This window comes from Saccostrea cucullata, unplaced genomic scaffold (genome assembly GCF_032062105.1).
Source record: "Saccostrea cucullata isolate Sc308-1 unplaced genomic scaffold, CSIRO_AGI_Scuc_v1 ctg2442, whole genome shotgun sequence".
Classification (NCBI taxonomy): domain Eukaryota; kingdom Metazoa; phylum Mollusca; class Bivalvia; order Ostreida; family Ostreidae; genus Saccostrea; species Saccostrea cuccullata.
In genome coordinates this window covers 70109-88919 of record NW_026938355.1, presented here as the reverse complement: position 1 = coordinate 88919, position 18811 = coordinate 70109, and the positions used below count along the sequence as shown (strand labels likewise).

The following is an 18811-nucleotide window of genomic DNA, read 5'->3' as shown; positions in this document are numbered from 1 at the left end:
CATGACAAAGTGTTTGAAGATCCTAATCCATTTAGGAAACTTTTATCAAAGGACCGATATAAGTCAATGTAGGAGCGATTTATAAACCACTCTTTTCCCGAGGGTATTGCCCCTTCCTACATTGTACCTCCAGAGTCAAAAGTTTGAACAAACACTACCGAGGATGTTTCCTTTTAAAATTCATCTTTTCTGGCTTACACTACAGTGGTTTTTGAGAAAAATTAATGAAAGAAAGTGGATAACAAAATGGCCAGTCATACAAATATATTAAGTCATGAACATTTGCACATTTTGTCGCTAAAATACTGTTTTGAAGAATATTTACTGGGGTGTTGAAAAGAAAGGGACTCAAACACACTACGGAAAGGCAGAGAGTGAGAATGCAGATACAGATGACCTGTTATTAATGTCACACCAAGTTTGAATACCTACATTAGCAGATTTAAGGGGCGGGAGTCAGGGAACATCCCTTGCCCCGAAACCCTTGATAAATATTAAACTTACTAAAGGATTCAAAAGAATCTTAAAAATATACAGTCAAACTTCATTATCTCGAACCTGGCCTGGGGGCCATGGGACTGAGAAAAAAACTTAAAGATACATTGTATCCTAGGATTCAAGATACAGTATCAAAGGTTAAATACTTAGAGAATATGACTTGTGTTTGGGACTTCAAAATCACCTCGACATAATCATGGTATTCGAGATATCGAAGCTCAACTGTAATTAACAATCACACAACTAAAAGAGTGTATAAATATAAACAAAACACTAAGCAGTTAAAATAATTTATATATTAAAATATCATCAATTTTATAATATAATGTATAGAATGTGATGATGGTACATCAATAATAAAATGACAAAAAATAAAACAAAAGAAAAACATAAAATGGATGGATGATTTCCTTAGTTTATAAGGCATGGATAACTGCATGAACACCAGGTTTTATCCATTAAAACTACTGGACGGAAGTGCAATACATACTAGTGCAATAAAACAACCCGCTAAATAATTAAAAAATAAATCCACACCATACAACCCTTGTCTCTCTAAATGGCCTTCTGATATCATAACCCATTGTTACAATCATGACAAGAAAGTCAAAAATTGTCAATCAGTAAAATTCTTAACTTTTTCCTAAAGTGCACTTTATATAAATTTCAACTAGTGCAAATAAAAATAAAATTGACTAGAATGGAATACAAACCAACTTTACCCCAAAATTGTTCTCTGTTTTTTACAGAAAAATTATGGCAACCCACTAAAGACAAAATACCTAATCCCTTTCCTATAAAAGACTTCTTCATGTCTACTGTAAATGTTTAAAGCTATGAAAAGCATCTGTTGAAAAAACATGTCTCTTTTATCACACTGAGTATTAATATCACCAGATTTAAACTTCTAGGGTACAAATTCCTACTGAATAACTGTTGATAAAGCCTTTATTTACACGATATGTTAAGTAGATTCTAGTTCACAAATACACAAAGTAAATATAAATACATGTACTACATGTAGTATATGTTATGTAAATTATACTCTGTTTGTGAAGGCTTCAAAACCAAATATCACAGATATGTGCACTTGTAAATGTAACTGTGTAAAAATAATATTGCATAAGTTGAGTAAAAATATAAAACTTAAAATTTTTAGGTCACTAAAACCTAATTTTGCTCATAATGGGATGCAACTGGAATAGTAATCCTGAAAAAAATATTAATATCCTTCCAATTTGATCAGATACCAAACAAATAATAGTGTGCATATATGTTAAAATCTTGATAAAGCATGTTGACTTTTGATTATGAGTTCATGCATATAATAAAATAATTATTGCATAATTATGGTGAGAGATGTAATCATAAAATCAGATGAGCATTAACATATTCCTTCGAAAAACGAAACTGATTTTTGCCGAGTAGAAAAATCTGGAATATGCATGTAGACAGATCGTTATGAAAACTTCTCTCAGCCCTTGGAAAACAAGGACGAAGTGTTGTTGATAAGTTATGGATGAAATGACTGAACAATATTGATGGCTAAACAAGATATTTTCTCTGTAGCACTTCTAAGTAGTCTGCATTAGATTTGGCAAAGGAGGAGTTCATTGTATCACTGTGTAGGCGGATCACAGGTTTTCCATTGTCATGGGGTGCTGAAATGAAAAACACACACACAAAATTTCAATTAATCTGTACGCAGTATGCTAATTGTTTAATATAGGTGAAAATGTTCATAAGTTCCAAAATATATACAGTATTCATGAATACTACACACAGCAAACCATATATGCATAGTTTTGTTTACTTTGAATTAGTTAGTATTTTGTGATTGTTAATTACTACATAACTTTGAACTTGAGATATAGGGTGGAACAGTAATTACATTGAATCTGTAAATGTTGATTCACAGTAATTGTTTCCCAATTAAGTCAACTAATAAATTTAATCATGGTCATTTTTAAAAATAAATTTATAAAATGATCATTTATAATAATAAGGATCATAATAATACAAGTACGTACATACACTTCAGCTAAACTTCAATTATTTTACAAAATGAAAACAATTACTACAATTACTGCGGCATTTTGTTTATTTATGTTATGAAAACCTAGTAAGCAAGATTGTGTTGTGAGGAAATTAAGTATGGTGGGAAGTGAAAGGTTTCATATATCCACTTGTGTACAACTTATAATTCCTTACCATATATTATAACAACTTGACATCAAAACGTATACCTACAGATCAGATTGGTTATTTTAATGCAATAGAGGAGCCAGTTAATCAGACTTTAATTTTTTATGTATCATTTTCATTTCTTGATGCCTCAAAACAAGATAAGTAAATACATGCAATCAAATTAACCTTCCATAATTTTAAAATAATGGTATGCAAATTGTGTGATTTCAAGAGAGATAACCATGTCTCCCCCTCCAAAATTCATGCTGTATTCATTTAACAGAAAGAAAAAAAAACACAAGAGGAAAAAAGGCAACAAGAGGACAGTACTCAACTGATTTTCTCCTTGATGTACAAAATGAAGTAAAATCTGTATATAATTGTGTCAAAATATAAAATGAATGCCTTTTAACTGAACGAACAGGGAACTAATGTGAAATTGTTAATTTTATCAGTACAGGAATAAATTACTGAAATTAATAGCTTTCTGTGTAGAAATGACAAGGTTACGTAATGCTAGGAGACAATGACAGACTCTGGCCTACCTGCTTCTAGGTGTTTATTGATGCTGCGATCTAACTCGGCCTTCAGTTTACTGGTAAATAGGTCGTCCGTTGTCCCTGAAATTCGGCTCGTGTCCAGCAACTGGCCGTTAAGTGTTCCTGAGAAGGTGAGGTTTCCTAGAGTATTCAGAGCCCGGTTTCTCTGTTTTTCTAAGCTGTAAATATGGAAAATTGAGAAATATTAGATTAGCAATGAATTTGTCTGGGTCAAAAATTAAAGATAATTTTTATGATGACTATTTTGGAGAGGGTAGATAACAGAAAAATTAGCAAACTGTTATAAAAATTCATGCATCTTTTTTTATGCAAAAGAGGAAAGAAAAAAAAAGCAATTAAGAATAAGTACAAGCTACATGATATTGTATGCTGTACTAACAAGTGACAACAATCATGCAAGTCTATAATCATTAAATTTATAAGATAAAATAAAAATTACTAATTTTAAGACTAGCACCAGAAAAAATAACGTTACAACAATCAGAAAATGTTTTTTAATCAAACAGAGAAAAAAACAGATAAACATCAATGATTTTAAAGAAACAGTAGAAGAATAAAGGTGCCAGCTCCCGCATGCCTGTGACAGTGTGGGGCCTGCACTTACACTAACTTTGACTTGTACGTGAAGGCTTTGTCAGAGGTCTGCATCAACTGGTTACTAAGACGCATCCTCCATTGCATCTCGCTCTCGTAGAGTTCCCTGTAACGTTTGACCTCCATCTCACGACTCTCCCTCTCAGCGACAGCCTGCTCGTACTTCATCTTCAGGGAAGCATTCTCCTCCTAATGGGTAAAGGTACGGAATCATAGGATTAACATGGCAGTGACATATTAACTAACAGTTAATTTTAAAATCAATTTTTAATATTAAAAAACACTATAATTAAACCTTTTGTTGTTAAAATCTGCATGATTTCAATTCTTCCTTTCACAAGGAGTGTAGAATTAAATTCGAAACATTAATCTTACGGATAAAAATTATTTATTAATAATATGATGAATAAATGCGTGTCAGTGACATCCAATATAATTTGTAACACCAGTATATTTTATGTGGATTTTTCCTACCTGAATCTTTTTCTGGTCGTCTCTGATCTTGTACTCGGTTTCGTCTCGAGACATGTCCAGTTTCTCGCGAGCTCGAGCCTGGTCCTCCAGGTAATGGTTGACGTCCTCCAGTTTCCGGTTCAGTTCCATTCTGTAACGAGCCTCCATCTCGCGCTGGATACGCTCCAAATCCTCCCGATCTACGTAGCCAGTCTCCACCTTATTCTGAAAGAGGAAATATTACAATAATAACAGAGCTGTTAAAAACTTCTAAAATTCTGGTTTGGTTAACGGAGAAATATATATTTCTATGGAATGTTTCCATTTAAGTGGTTCTCTGAAGCAAGAAGCCAAATAAATATCCCATATAAAACAATTTTGTAGAGCATAATAGGAAATCCATTAAACTTGATTACTAATGACAAAAAAAAAAATCATAAGTTGACAAAGTAACAATTATTAGTACAATTTAGGATTTCTTCCCCTGATATTGGTACTCTATATTCTAAAATGCTTGAACAAACAGCTAAATATTAAGCAATAACATTCATGCATTTATAACAGGGTAAAAATCATAGACTTTTTCACAAAAAATATTTCTTCAACTAATTGGAAATAACTTGTTCATTATTTAAGCATATATATTAATTGAAAGATAAATAACAGGATTTGGAGTATTAGTATGGGTACCTTAAAAGAACACTGTTCAGAGTACACAAGCTGACTTGTTGTTATATTAACCTACATGTAACTACCAAATTATGGAAAAGTGATCCAAATTTCAAAGCAATTCTCCACAACTGTGAAACACTGAGTGCAAACCTTAAAAACTATTCTCCTGCTATTCAAGTGCATGCATTCAACAAAATAACACTGCAAAAAACAAAATCTAGTAAATTCATCATTGAAACTTCAATGCCATCGACATCCATTAACTGTAATACTCTAAAACTTAAAGGAACCAATATCAAGCAATGTGCAACAGAACAAATATGTAACAAGCATGCATTTTCCCTGGATACAAATTATGGTGAAGCATCTCATTTTCCCATCATGCACCATTCACAGTGGCAAGACCCAGTACCTTATAGGCCTTATACTCGCTCTCCAGCTTATCTTTCGAGAGCTCCAACTTTTTTATCGCCTTTTTGAGCTGCTGCAGCTCAGCGAGCTCATTTTGCAGCTTAAGGTTCTTGGATTGGAGTCGTTGTTTCTCATCTACCTCTCTCTCCAAATGAAGCTGTAAGTCCTGAAGCTACAGGGGTCAACAAAGGTCAAGAGACAAGAGAGACATGAGATAGAGATGATGAGTATGATATAAAAGAAGAGAAGTTACATTTGCCAATTTAGGTAGACCTCATGAAGAAATAAGCTGCCAAAAATAACTTTATATTATACAGAAATATAAACTATTCCCTACATTATAGAGTGTATATGTTTACTGTGCACAGCAAATGATTATTAATAAAACCACTCTTTCTCTGTGCATTATGAATGGTTTACCTGCTGTCTGACAGAAGATAGAGTACTTTCCATGGTCATACGCTCACGATCAAAATCAGCACTCAGGGAGTTAATTCTAGAGTCACGGGAATCAAGGCCCTGAAGGAAGCAGGAAAGGGGAGGTAATGAGGGAGAAAAACAGGAACAGGAAATCAATGTGCAGGTGCATCATGGGTGTGACTTCAATTATTTTAAATTTGAGAATGATAATAAAAATATATTTCATTTTGTCACACAAAATAATAATAGATTAAGTATGTAAGTAGGACTTAAGTATATAATAAACATTGTTTTGCAGAATTAAATGATTTGAAGCCACATTAACACCTAGGGCACTGACTTCCTTTCCAGTATGAGAGTGGTAGATTTTCAGAAACAAAACTGATATGAAAACAAAAGTGAGACAACAGGGATCAGGAGACAAAGAAGTCTATAAGGATGTGATTTATATCAGAGATATATTCTCCTAGCTATTTGGCTACATTGTACTTGTATCTAGCTAATATTGTTTTCTTTACAGAAATTACAAATACACTATGTTGCAACTATCTAAAAAGATTTTTTTATTACAGAAGTTATACATACACTGTCAAGAGTGATATTTGCATCATGCTCCTGAAATCCATTTTTATTAAATTCATTTTAAAGTCATTAAAAGGACTGTTTCTATTACCTTTGTTCATTAATAGTAACTTAAAGAACTGCATGTACTGAAGCAATTCAATCAATGAAAAATAAACATAATTTTCCTATCATCAAAGTTGTATTATTTTAGGAAAAAGCTAGATTGAAATACTACAATAAACATGTACTCTGTTTAAAATTATGAAAATGACAAGAGACATTTTTATAACATCCTGACTCGCAATCTCTTATTAAAACAATTTTTTGAATAAATTTTTACGGGTATAGATGATGATCAACATTTCTTTCTTGTCATTTATATACAAAGAGAACTGATAAGCTAGACCAGTATATACAGCAAAGAAGGGCTCAAAGCTGTCAAACATAAATAACTCATTACACACCTTTAATCTCTTCTTGGCCACCTTCAGGTAAGTTTTTAAACTGGCCACTTCCTTCTGTAGCTGAGTATTCCTGTCAAGACAAGACACAAATGGCAGATTAGACTTAAAGCTCTGATTAAAACTTGAAGCATTTTAACTTCCATAGAACTCTGTATTACAGAGATATCTTCCCTCCAAGAGTTATCTTACTTGTCTATCTCGGCCTTACAGGGATTAATCTAGGTTTTGGGGGAAAATACCCTTTCTGGAATAATTGGGAAAATCAGCCGGGATCTGGTGACCACTTGAGCAGGGAAAGCCCTGACTTGGGGACAATTGAATTTCAGCTTTTTTATGACCATTTAAAGTGCATAAAGTAGCAAAGTAAAACCATATTTCTCATACACTGAAAAATTTTACTTTCTATTTTCAGTTTTTATGAAGAAAAAAAAATATTTCAGGTTTTTTTTAATTGTAAGGGGAATATTTTACTCATCAAAAGGGGAAAATTAGGTCTTCAGGGGAAATTTTCTCTAGGGGAAAAACACCGAATATCGGTAGTAAATATGCCCTAGATTAATCCCTGCCTTACAGAGTCACCTTTCCTTACTTGGGTATCTTGGCCTTACAGAGTTACCTTTCCTACAAGAGTTATCTTACTTGTATATCTCGGCCTTACTGAGTTACCTTCCCTACAAGAGTTATCTCACTTGTCTATCTCGGCCTTACTGAGTTACCTTTCCTTACTTGGGTATCTTGGCCTTACAGTTACCTTTCCTACAAGAGTTATCTTACTTGTGTATCTCGGCCTTACAGAGTTATCTTCCCTACAAGAGTTATCTTACTTGTCTATCTTGGCCTTACACAGTTATCTTACTTGACTATCTCGGCCTTACAGAGTTATTTTCTCGTCTATCTCAGCCTTACAGAGTTATCTTACTTGTCTATCTCGGCCTTACAGAGTTATCTTACTTGACTATCTCGACCTTACAGAGTTATCTTATTTGTGTAACCTGGCCTTACAGAGTTATCTTACTTGTCTATCTCGGCCTCCAATTTCATTTCAGCTGTCCTCTTGGCTTCTATCGTCTTTCTGTGCTTTCTTCTCTCCTGAAAAACATATGATGGATATAAAAAAATCTGTCTTTTTAGTTTGATTTGGAAAGAATGTAACTCTTGTTTACTGTATATCTCACCTCTTCCAGCTGAACAAATGCATCCTGTTTCTGCTTTTCATACTGGGAGATCTGGAATTTAAAATAGAAATTATTAAAACTATGCTTACAATATAAGCATTAATATTAAGAATATTTAGTCTGCCTAAAAAAATATCCATATAGTCATATCCGAAAAAATATTCATTTCACTTAAACTGGAAAAAAATAAGGAAAATATTACCAGCATTACAGAATGATTGAAATTAGATACCGGTAATCTTACTTATTTTTTAACAAGATCAATTCATAAAGATCATATATAATTATATCAACTATTTTTACCTAAGTTTGAAGTTTGATTGTTGTATTGTCTTTGGTTTGAATATATATATCTACACTAGTGTTACATTAGCAGCATGAGTATATTGGTAAGTAGAGCAGAGGCTAGTTAAGCTGAGGGATTCTGAGACGTACCTTGAGACCGAGTTTAGATCGAGATATCACCTCTTTCTCCCACAGATCCTTGTGTTCCTCTGCCTCCTGAGCTATAAGTGACTTAGTCGTGTTCTCTTCCTACAGATCCCAAAACCATAGAGTTATAGACTACACCCAAGTGGATAGAGAAAAAGGCAGAAGCAAGAGGAGAAGTGTGTGTGTAGAGATATTATTTAAAATTGGAATTATTTTGATTATTGGAATTTGGGGTTTTCAAGAAAAAATCCCTTAGTTAGACTAACTTAGACAACTAACAAGAATTTCCATTGCATTTTGTGTTATTATTTGACTAACTTAGACAACTAACAAGAATTTCCATTGCAAATTGTCTTAGTTTGACTAACTTAGTCAACTAACAAGAATTTCCATTGCAAATTGTCTTAGTATTTGACTAACTTAGTCAACTAACATGAACATTTCTATTAAAATTTAGTTTAGTTAATAGTTTTAGAATTTAAGTTTTTTTTTCTATTTATTTTATAATTATTTTGTTTTAAATCATTTTATTTGTTTCTGGAATGTTGTTTGTGCTGGTGTTCTTTTTTTTCTTTTGCATGCATTTTATTTTTTGGACTTTGCCTAAAGTCAAGGCTTAGTCAGTTTTTTGTCAGTCTCAGCAGGGTTAGTTAGCGCACGCGTAAATGGGGTTAGTCATGCCAGGCACAACTAACCCCCCCCCCCCCCCCCCCTATTGCGCATGCCTGACTACTTTCTAATCGTAGATTTTGATTAAAAACGTTCAAATTAACATCCAGTCCTGAATAATGTTCAGTAAATACTCTCAAAAGATTCCAGAATCCTCACCAGCTTGCGTAAATTTCGTAACTCGTAACGTATTTCACACTCAAACGCCGAGGAAGATCGGGTTATTTCGTTCTCTCCAATATTTTCACTAACCTTGCAGTTTGCATTCGAAAAATCCCATCCTTCGCGTTAACATTGCCAAGAAAATGCTGCAGTAGATAAAGATATGTTAGCAATAGGAAAACATGCTTTAAAACGCGGAGAAACACGAAGATATGCAGCCTCCTTCGATCTCAACACAGCCAGTGCAGACACAGCTCGGCGTCACTTCCGCTGTGACGTCAGATTCATTCGTATTCAATCGTAGCTACTCGGCTATTTCCGAAATCCTCTTCGGGTCTTGATCTCCGATACGGAAAAAGACGAGTTTGATCCGACCGCCCCTGCATTGTGTAAAAGGAATATTGGGGTTTCATTTGTAACATACTTTGGACAGTGTTATCCAATATTTTATTAAATGTTAATTAATAGATATACATAAAGACTTGTGACGAGATTACTTCAAAACACGTATGAATTATAGTAGTATTAATCCACAATATTAACGTACCTTTCTTTTGCAGCTTTACGTTGTACATCACAGGTATATAACTCTGTCTCTCTACTGAATTGTTCACAAAACTGTTTGTTCGTTTCAATGTTGAATTTAGTTTTTTTTCCTGGTGAAGGAAGTTTATGTTCAGATGTAATAATTATTCTAAAAAATTTTTGGATAAAGGAGTAAAAATAGTACTTAGTATATAATTTCACTGTCAGTTAAGAGACGCATTTTAGACACAGGTACTTGTGTAGAAATATTCAAAAATCATATACAATATTTTGATATAAAAAGTAATAATGAAGGTGAATGGAGGACTCTTAATGTGTGGGAATCTATCTATTCCACGCATAAGTTAGACGTCCAAATATTTTCTTCTCAGATACGTTTTATTTCTTTCTCTCTCTCCACTTGGCAAAAAAGGGGGGTCCAATCCTCGGACCCCCCCCCCCCCCCTTCTGTATCCGCCAATGCCCACCATTCTATAATATCGAAAGATTTGAAGCTACCAAACTCTTATCCGGAACTCCTACTACATTTGTAAAAGGATCTGCCTAGCTGGTTGAAATTTTGACGTCCATATTATGCTACACTATATACACCCAGTTTCGGTGTAAATTGTCAAGAGCGCCTAGATCCTTAGATACTAGTATCTGACATTTGAAAATTTTGATTTTTGTTCGTTGTAAATGTTTTTTTTTTTTTAAAGTCTGTAGTGATAAGTATTATGAAATATTTATTATGGTGTATCCTTATTTATTTGGAGTTTTGGACGAAGGGCTGTGACGAGTGCAAAACACTCAGAATACACCAATCCATCATAAATAAAAATTTCAATAACTTTCCGGTATCATCGCCAATCAAACCTCATGTCACTTATTTTCATGCATGACTTTTAATTGTACAATGATGTAGTTTTTGTCAAGTGACCGCACAATCTCTTCTTCCTACCAGTATTTTACGTTTGTGCGTTCATAAGAAAGACAGAACAAAAATTCGAAGTTGAAGAAGGAAAATTCAGGTGTTGTTCGAAAATCAAGAAAAAAAGATACCCGTTATTCGAGAGCTGTCGCATCACGACAACTCTGTATCAGGGCGAATAACTCTAAATCGGTAGATGAAGTACAGCTGCACTTTATTCTAGTTGAGCAAATAACATAGCAAGCATTGGCGGATCCAGAGGGAGGGGTTATGGGGGTTGGAACCCACCCTTTATTTTTTGCTTAGTGGAGAGAGAGAGAGAGAGAGAGAGAGAATAAAAAGTTTTCTGAGAATAAATATTTGTACGTCTTTCTTACTTATTGAATAGATAGATTCTTACACATTTAGTTTCCTCCATTCACCTTCACTACTATTTTTTATATGAGAGAATGGTAGAATATATTCCGCTTTTTTTTTTTAAAATATATATCTTATTTATGATATGATATTGTAACATGCGTGGTTTAATTTTATATTGGATTCCCTTGATCTTTGGCTGTGTCGGCTATATACGTAACGGTTTTTATAAAATCATATCTAAATCTATCTAAGGAACTAACATGTAACTCTTTGTTTTAAAGCACACGCGCACCCCACTACCCCTCCCCCCACCCCGATTTCTTTTTTCAAATTCTTTAAGAAATTTCTTTATAGATGATACAAATCCACTCAACTTTAAGGCTTCTTTTTGAAAGGTGCGGTTTTTTTTTTTTTTTTTAATTTTGGTTCGGACTGGGTAAAGTTTTTTTTTTAAATAATGACATTAAACAAAGATAGTATTTACCACAACCTTAGACCTTTCCATACAAGTCTGTGAATTTTTGCTTGAGAGTACCGGGGTATGTGTGTGTGTGTGGGGGGGGGGGGGGGGGTTAGAGGGATACAACCCTGGAACCTCCCCTTTCTAAAATTGCTGGATCCGCCCCTGGCAAGTATGGTATATTCTGCTAAAACGCTATATTACAATAGGTGTGATGTTTAAATATTTTTCTGTGTGGAATTCATGTCAAAAACTTGAATTTTTGCAGCGATGAATGAAATATTTGCAGAGTTCCTTAAAGCATTTCGTAGTTTGTAATACGCAAGTTGTTTATGTATATAAAGACTTTTATTTCACTTCCAAAAATTTTGCCTTTGTATATAACAAAGCCTATTTCATTCTGTAATTCAGATTCAGAATACATGTAATTTAAAATTATGAAATTGCCTTGGTGTTCAATAATCTATTTACACGGCAATTTTTTTCCAGGCTAAGCGGACAGCCTATCGATACATATTTCCAGTTATTGTACACTTTACTTCAAATGAAAACACCGCAGCCATGATACATAATGTCAGTGTCTTTTTTTTTTTAGAATTAATAAAGAAAAATGTTTCAAATTCAAGGTGTTGTGATAAAATATGCATGTAAGACCTTGTAACCCCTCCCCCCTCCCCAATTCTCAATAAACGCCGATCCCTCATTTTGGTTAGAAAATTCTTTTGTCAATTAGTCAATAACGACTATAGGACTATCAACATTAACTACTATTGTTATACCTTTAGAAATTTTTCCTATACAAATCTATTCGAAAAAAATTCTTAACATTTCTAATGGTTTGCTGAGCGCATAAAAAATTGATGTTGGACCGCTGAGTGAGATGTTGGACCGGTCGATGAGGTGTTGAACCGCTTATGTCACAGAATGGGCAATGCTTAATCTCATTTTCATTCCTTGGTTATTGTATAGTAAAGAATTTTGTATCTAGAAAGTATGGATAATCTTCAATTTTGTAAATATCGGTCATTGACCGGTTGCACGATTTTCATACCATTACCGGAAGTCAAGTTTGAGTCTGCTTTGCCTTAACAGAAAATAAAAAAAAAAATGCATGTTTAACAAAACATTTGACAATATAATGGAGTTTCGTTTGTTGCAGATACGAAAAAAACTGAATAAGATACTTAAATTGTTAGGGGAAAAAAAAGACTGAGCATCATATGACAACTTTCGTTAGCCCTATAGCATTCCTAGTGAAATGATAAACACATGATCATCATTCTATATTTTATGACATACATTAATAGAACAGTTTTTAAGTGCCATGCTCATACTTACGTGTATTAATATTGCAACAGGTGTATATTGGAGTAAAATTCCTGAGGATTTTTCTCTAGTACATGTCTTTGAACATTTAAACAAAATTGTAGTCAAAAGATGTAAATAGTTATACCGAGTTTAATACTGTATCATTCGAACCATCGGACGTATCCCTCCCTATTCTTCCTCCAAAACTAGTGAAAGACCACAAAATATTGATGGATAGATATTGGTACTGATTGCTAAACTATAGAAAATAAATGCTAAGATTGTCCAATTAATTTATATTGGTGGTCAAACAGTGGAGAAATAAAATATGTTTAAGTTGATAACACGTGCTATTCAAGGAATCACTAGTTAGTGCTGGTACTCCAGGGAGATGCAGCAAAGAAATCCGAGGCGTCAAATATATGGAAACATGGAAGCCAGAGGATCCGCCAGGCGACTTCAGCATGTTCATGGGCAGTAGTCGATCTTCATGTGTGTAACTGACTTCAAAAGGCTTCGACGGACGATTAAATATTTCTAAAAACAGAATCCTCTATAATCAATTGATTAACACAAAATGGATTCTCTGAAAAGCATACTTACTACCATACTAGTAAAATGCCTAAAATTCGGACAGGTTGACGGACGGACAGACAGACAAAATGATTGTTAAGATGCGTATACTAGTAGTTGAAGGATCTTTGATGAGGACGGGGTCGTTTATATATTTTGGAGCAAATGAGTTTAACAATGGTGTCATGATGTATATTTTGTATTTACTGCCACTCGGAAAATTCAAGATGACAATGGCACCGGAACAGCTAGTAAGGAATGCATGTATACTCTTGTACATGTAAGTGTTTGTAAAATGTTCACAGATGACTGAATTTTCCAAGAGTCGCAATTGAAGTTTCATAACATACTACCAATTTAATCCAAGCTAGTTTGTTTGGGGGGAATAAAGTTATATATCACAAAGGAAGCATATCATAAACTGTGTGAAATGTATCAGGTGTTGCTAAACGGAAACAATACTTCCAAGTTAAATCACTTTAATATTTAAACTTAAAACAGAATACATTAATTTTTCACTGATATTTATTTCTTGATGATTATAAAGTCTGAGTTTATTTAGTCGTTATCAAGACCATTTTCTGAATTTCAAAATCAAGAATTGGGTACGGGAAACGGAACCGGAAATATCTGATGCCGTACATGTGGTGATAAAATATAGATGAGTGGAAAAAAAGTTAATTCAAACATAATGAACGGCTAGTATTCGATATTCTTATGAGCGAAAAAAATCCAATCTGATTTTTCTTGAAAATATGGGATTTTCCCATTAATTTCACTTTATTCTTGACAATCTTTTTTTTTTTTTTTTGCACATATATGATATTCATTAAATCCCAGTTTGAGGTACTTGAGGGTTTCATCAACACTTCTGTAGATGCAATAAATAATAAAATTGTCTTTTTTTCCCCTCTATCTCCATCTTCTTCTGTAAAAATCTCCTTAAAGCTTGCGTGGGGGTTTTCTCTTCTTCTAGGATATCATTCAGGGTCAATTGTAGATGTACACTATACTACTGCTGCTTACTGGAGAATAGCTACAAGTCGATGCTTACCTTACATCTACCTGACGTTACATATTTTTCTTATATAAAAAATTATACAATGTATTGAAAATCCATACCTTATACACATTCCTTGTATATTTTTTTTAGATAAATAATAATCCCCTAAAAATGTATATTAGGTATGGTTTTTTTTATATAAAAAAAATAAGTAACGTCAGGTGCTAGTGGCTTAGCTTGATCAAATCTCTGAATGGTACTACAATGTATATAATATGAACGCACAATTAATTTGGTGTCCCAATAATATACAAATATTTAGTACAGGTACAGTTTGCAAGTGTTTTGTATTTATAAACAAGATTATTCACATTTTCGTGAAGGAAGAAATGTACAATATATTCCTATGTTATATATGTACCTATATATGCGGATATAGATCTAAATGAGTGGTTACGCCCCCCTTTTTCATTTTACGTTATATTCCCATCAGTGAACTCGTCAGTTTGGTCGTCTGACTGGGACAGCATGGCATTGAGGTAGCCTGGAGGCATTGAGGATAATACCAAAAATGCCAGTATCAATCCAATTTTAGATTATGTGCATTTGTCATTCTAAATAAAGAATAGAAGAACTAAAAGACATATGTAAAAAATCGAAAACCCTAACTTTATCATCAATTAATAAAAATACGATATTTCTGAGGTATGTGTATTGACTTAAAATGTATACCATTACGATAAATAGATAATATCCTTGTCATCTCTACTCTTGATTTAAGGTTCATTGATACTCTGATAAGAGAAATAACTCTACGGATAAGAAAGATAACTTTCTGCAGACATTTTATCATGAAATTCAGTGAATTGTCATAGAACAAATCTCTTATCATTTACCATTTTATAGTTAACTCAGATTGCCTAATTTTGCGTTTAAAGGTTGATTTCTAGTTCTGATTGCTAATATTTATAAATTATTTTTAATATTCAAAACAAATACGTTCCTGTTAAACGGTGTACAGGTTGAAAAAAAAAACCTATCTCTAAGTGTAAGTCTTTTAATTTAAATAAATTTTAAATTGTTTAAAATTAATTAATATTTTATTTCATTCAAAAAGAATTTCACCATTGAACGATCACTCTTGTTTATGGATGCATTTTATTCGTTACAAGGAGAAAACAATTTGATATTCTCAAAAAAGCATTGGGTATGTTTTCTAAAGGGAATTACATATTTGAGAGCAAATATTATTTTTATATATAATATTTCTAATTTAATTGCGAGATTTAAAAATAATTGATCTTTTTAATGACCATATAAATTTTCTTGACAAAATACATATTATTCATTTCTGAAAAAATAATTCAAACATAATGAACGCTTATTTCATACTTATAGTGCAAAAAAAATCTATTTTCTATTTGAATTTCAATGTTAAAGTTTTTGCTGAAAATCAATGTTTGGAATTTTAAAAAAAAAGTCGTGAAATGTGGAGCAGAGGGATAATGTCCCTTAAATAAAGTCCACAACAATAAAAACTTTCGTATGCATTTTGTTAGGATTTGTTCATCGACATTCAACGTGTTGTTTTTACATGTTTATGTCACGTTTGTCCCAGAAATCCTGCGAGATGTGTACATTCTCCGACTTATTCACAAAAGAGTACACTAAGAATTATATTAACTCTTCAATAGTGGAAATAGAAAGTGGAGGATTATTTAATTTACAGTGTGAAAAAAAATATTGTAGGTGAATCCCCCCTATTTGCGCCTTCTCGGGAAACTCAACCCCCTATAGATGGTTGGTTGGTTGGTTGTATGTTGTTTAACGTCCCTCTCGGGAATATTTCACTCATATGGAGACGCCACCACTTGCCGGTGGAGGGCTACAAATTTTGTCCTATGCTCGCCACTCAGGGCCTTTGAGCAGTGAGGGATCTTTTTCGTGCCAGCACCTTCTGCGACACGGGGCCTCAGTTTATACGATCTCATCCGAAGGACCGGTCTCCACGTCCCACAGTGGGATTCGAACCCGCGACGTAAGGATTGACTCCTTTCTTCGCGACTCTAGAGCCGACGCTCTAACCACTGCGCCACGCGGGCGACAACAACCCCATATAGATTGTAATGTCCAAAAATTTTGGAGATTAAAGAAATTATGGCAAATTATCAGATGAACACGTCAGCCCCTTTTATCGCCCCCAAAATAGTATGGTGTCTACCGCACTTTATTTAAAAATAGAGTGGACAGTTTTGGATACCCTCTTCTTCAGGGAAAAATCCCTTGTTCTGCGCACGGCAACCGCGCAATGGGTAGATTTTGTCCAGTTTTTTTAGTTAAAAAAAAAGAGATCCCCACTCCTTGAATTTGCAGTTATTGAATGTATAGACTAAATCAAGTAAAAGTGACCCCCTTTTTAAAGAACACCGATGTGTTAAGTTGGAATGGATTTATAGCTATGAAGCTCTGGAAGTCAACGATACTTGGTTTAATATATTCATTTTAAAACTCTACAAATTCCATGGAGTTCCTGACCCAAGAAGTCGACGACTATATACCCTATCTGACTCAAGAAGTCAACGACTATATATTATATATACCCTATCTACTCTGAACCGAATGCTTTGCTCGTATATTTAAAGTTAGAAAATATCAATATGTGTTGGTTATTTCAAAAAAATTAAATGAGATTGTGGTGGAAAAAATCTCCTCAAGAAAAAAGGCCTTGATCATTGATCATTGGCGGATGCAGAAAGGGGGTCCGGTGGTTGGACCCCCTTTATATTTGTACACACACAGAGAGAGATACAGAGAGAGACATTTTTTCTGTAATATGGATATTTACATGAATATGTCTAATAATTTGAAAATATGAAAAATCTCTGTCCTTTCTGCTCGCTAGATCTGTAAATTTTCGCGCATTTGCTTTAAATTCCGTCGTGTACCTTCACAACCCCGGCTAAGGGCTCCGAAACACTCTGTACCATCGGCTCATATACATTCACGTGTCAGCATGAGAGAGGAACAAACGACAAATCTGCATGGGAGATTTGCTCCAAACATCCACAAGTAACATGCAAGGAAGATTCCAGAATATATACCAGTTTTGGACCATCTTCAGAAGTACCCGTAAATAACGTTTAGAAGTATGCATAAAATAAAAACTTTTGAAATGTTCCCGTAGTATGCCGATGGAGGGGACTCCTTTTTTCTAAGAATAATATCTTGCTGTGGTTTTACTAAATATTTTTAATCAATGAAGAAAAACGCTTAAAAATTAAATGTTCCCGAAGTATGCAGATGGAGGGGGCTCCCTTTTTCTGAGAATAATCTCTTGTTATGGTTTTACTTAATATTTGATTTGGAAGTTCCCTCCACATTTTTTGTTGTCGAAAAATACGCAGATTCAAACATTTGAAAGTAATGTACCGGAATACCCCGCCACAGAGATTTAAAAGTGTGCTTTATAGTCTTTTTTTTAAGGTTGTCAAATGTTCTTGGAGGTCCCCCTTCTTATAAATGTAGCTTGAATTGGCCCTGATGTAATTCTATGCATGAGTGCAGGGGGCACCGACCCCCCCCCCTTTCAAAAATTGCTGGATCCGCACCATGCATTTTGATTATTCATATATAGGCCATCACCTGAGATTAACTTTCTTCACTGTTAAAATAAATTAAAAACACGGACATTCTTTAAAGAGAGAATAAAAAAAGAAGAATGCAATACACACTGTATTAAAATGAAGTATAAGACCAGACCTATATACAAAACGTAAATGACAACAAAAATGCAGAGGTATAGAGTTTAAAAGTATACCATTTAGAGTAAATCCTTTTTAGTCTCTCTTCCAATATTTTTTAATAGAAGTCACTGTTGAAAGAAGCATAGTACGATGTGTAACAATTTTGTTAAACATCTATACCTTTCCCCTCTAAATTCAAGATACACTGTAAAGACCGTGAATTAATTGTTCTTCATATTCGCGGCAGAACTGTAGCTCTCTGCTCGAGAAAATTCGCACAGTTAAAACGGAGAGGCACAGTTCTGGAGCTAGCCTCATATAAATAAGAAGGTGAAAATGGTACAGGATCATTTATGATTATTTTTTAAATGTTACAATTTTTAGCGCTTTTTAAAAACGGAACTGTTAAATTAGTATGTTTCATCTGATCGTAAACAACCATCAAAAAGACAAACTAAAACTCAACTAAAACTAAATGTAAAATAAAAACTGAAATGCTGAATAAACAAACGATTGGGAGTCAACATGGTAAACACTTAGATTGACAGAAATACATGCAATGTACCGGTAAGCTGCAAAAGAAAAGACCTGTACGTTCTTTCATTGTGCATAAAATTAATTACACTACGTGTTTCGAGGTAATCTCA

At 33.7% G+C, this 18811-nt stretch overlaps 1 protein-coding gene across 17 annotated transcripts in view; it reads right to left on the bottom strand.

The window, feature by feature from the left end:
* Nucleotides 1-772: 772 nt before the first annotated feature.
* Nucleotides 773-18811, bottom strand: part of LOC134250039 (ankyrin repeat domain-containing protein 26-like) — a 65661-nt gene continuing 47622 nt past the window's right edge. For 11 of the 17 annotated variants that reach the window (XM_062732376.1, XM_062732372.1, XM_062732375.1 and 8 more), the window contains 10 exons: nt 8434-8532; nt 7999-8049; nt 7839-7912; nt 6824-6893; nt 5796-5894; nt 5377-5547; nt 4314-4517; nt 3856-4028; nt 3231-3403; nt 773-2159 (listed from right to left, as the gene is read on the bottom strand). In XM_062732376.1, coding sequence (XP_062588360.1) covers nt 2044-2159; nt 3231-3403; nt 3856-4028; nt 4314-4517; nt 5377-5547; nt 5796-5894; nt 6824-6893; nt 7839-7912; nt 7999-8049; nt 8434-8532 — 1230 coding nt within the window. In that variant the 3' untranslated portion in view covers nt 773-2043. Of the gene's footprint in view, nt 2160-3020; nt 3056-3220; nt 3404-3855; nt 4029-4313; nt 4518-5376; nt 5548-5795; nt 5895-6380; nt 6411-6823; nt 6894-7838; nt 7913-7998; nt 8050-8433; nt 8533-18811 lie in introns of all 17 variants that reach the window. The other 6 variants (XM_062732381.1, XM_062732383.1, XM_062732386.1 and 3 more) reach the window with 6 other exon arrangements.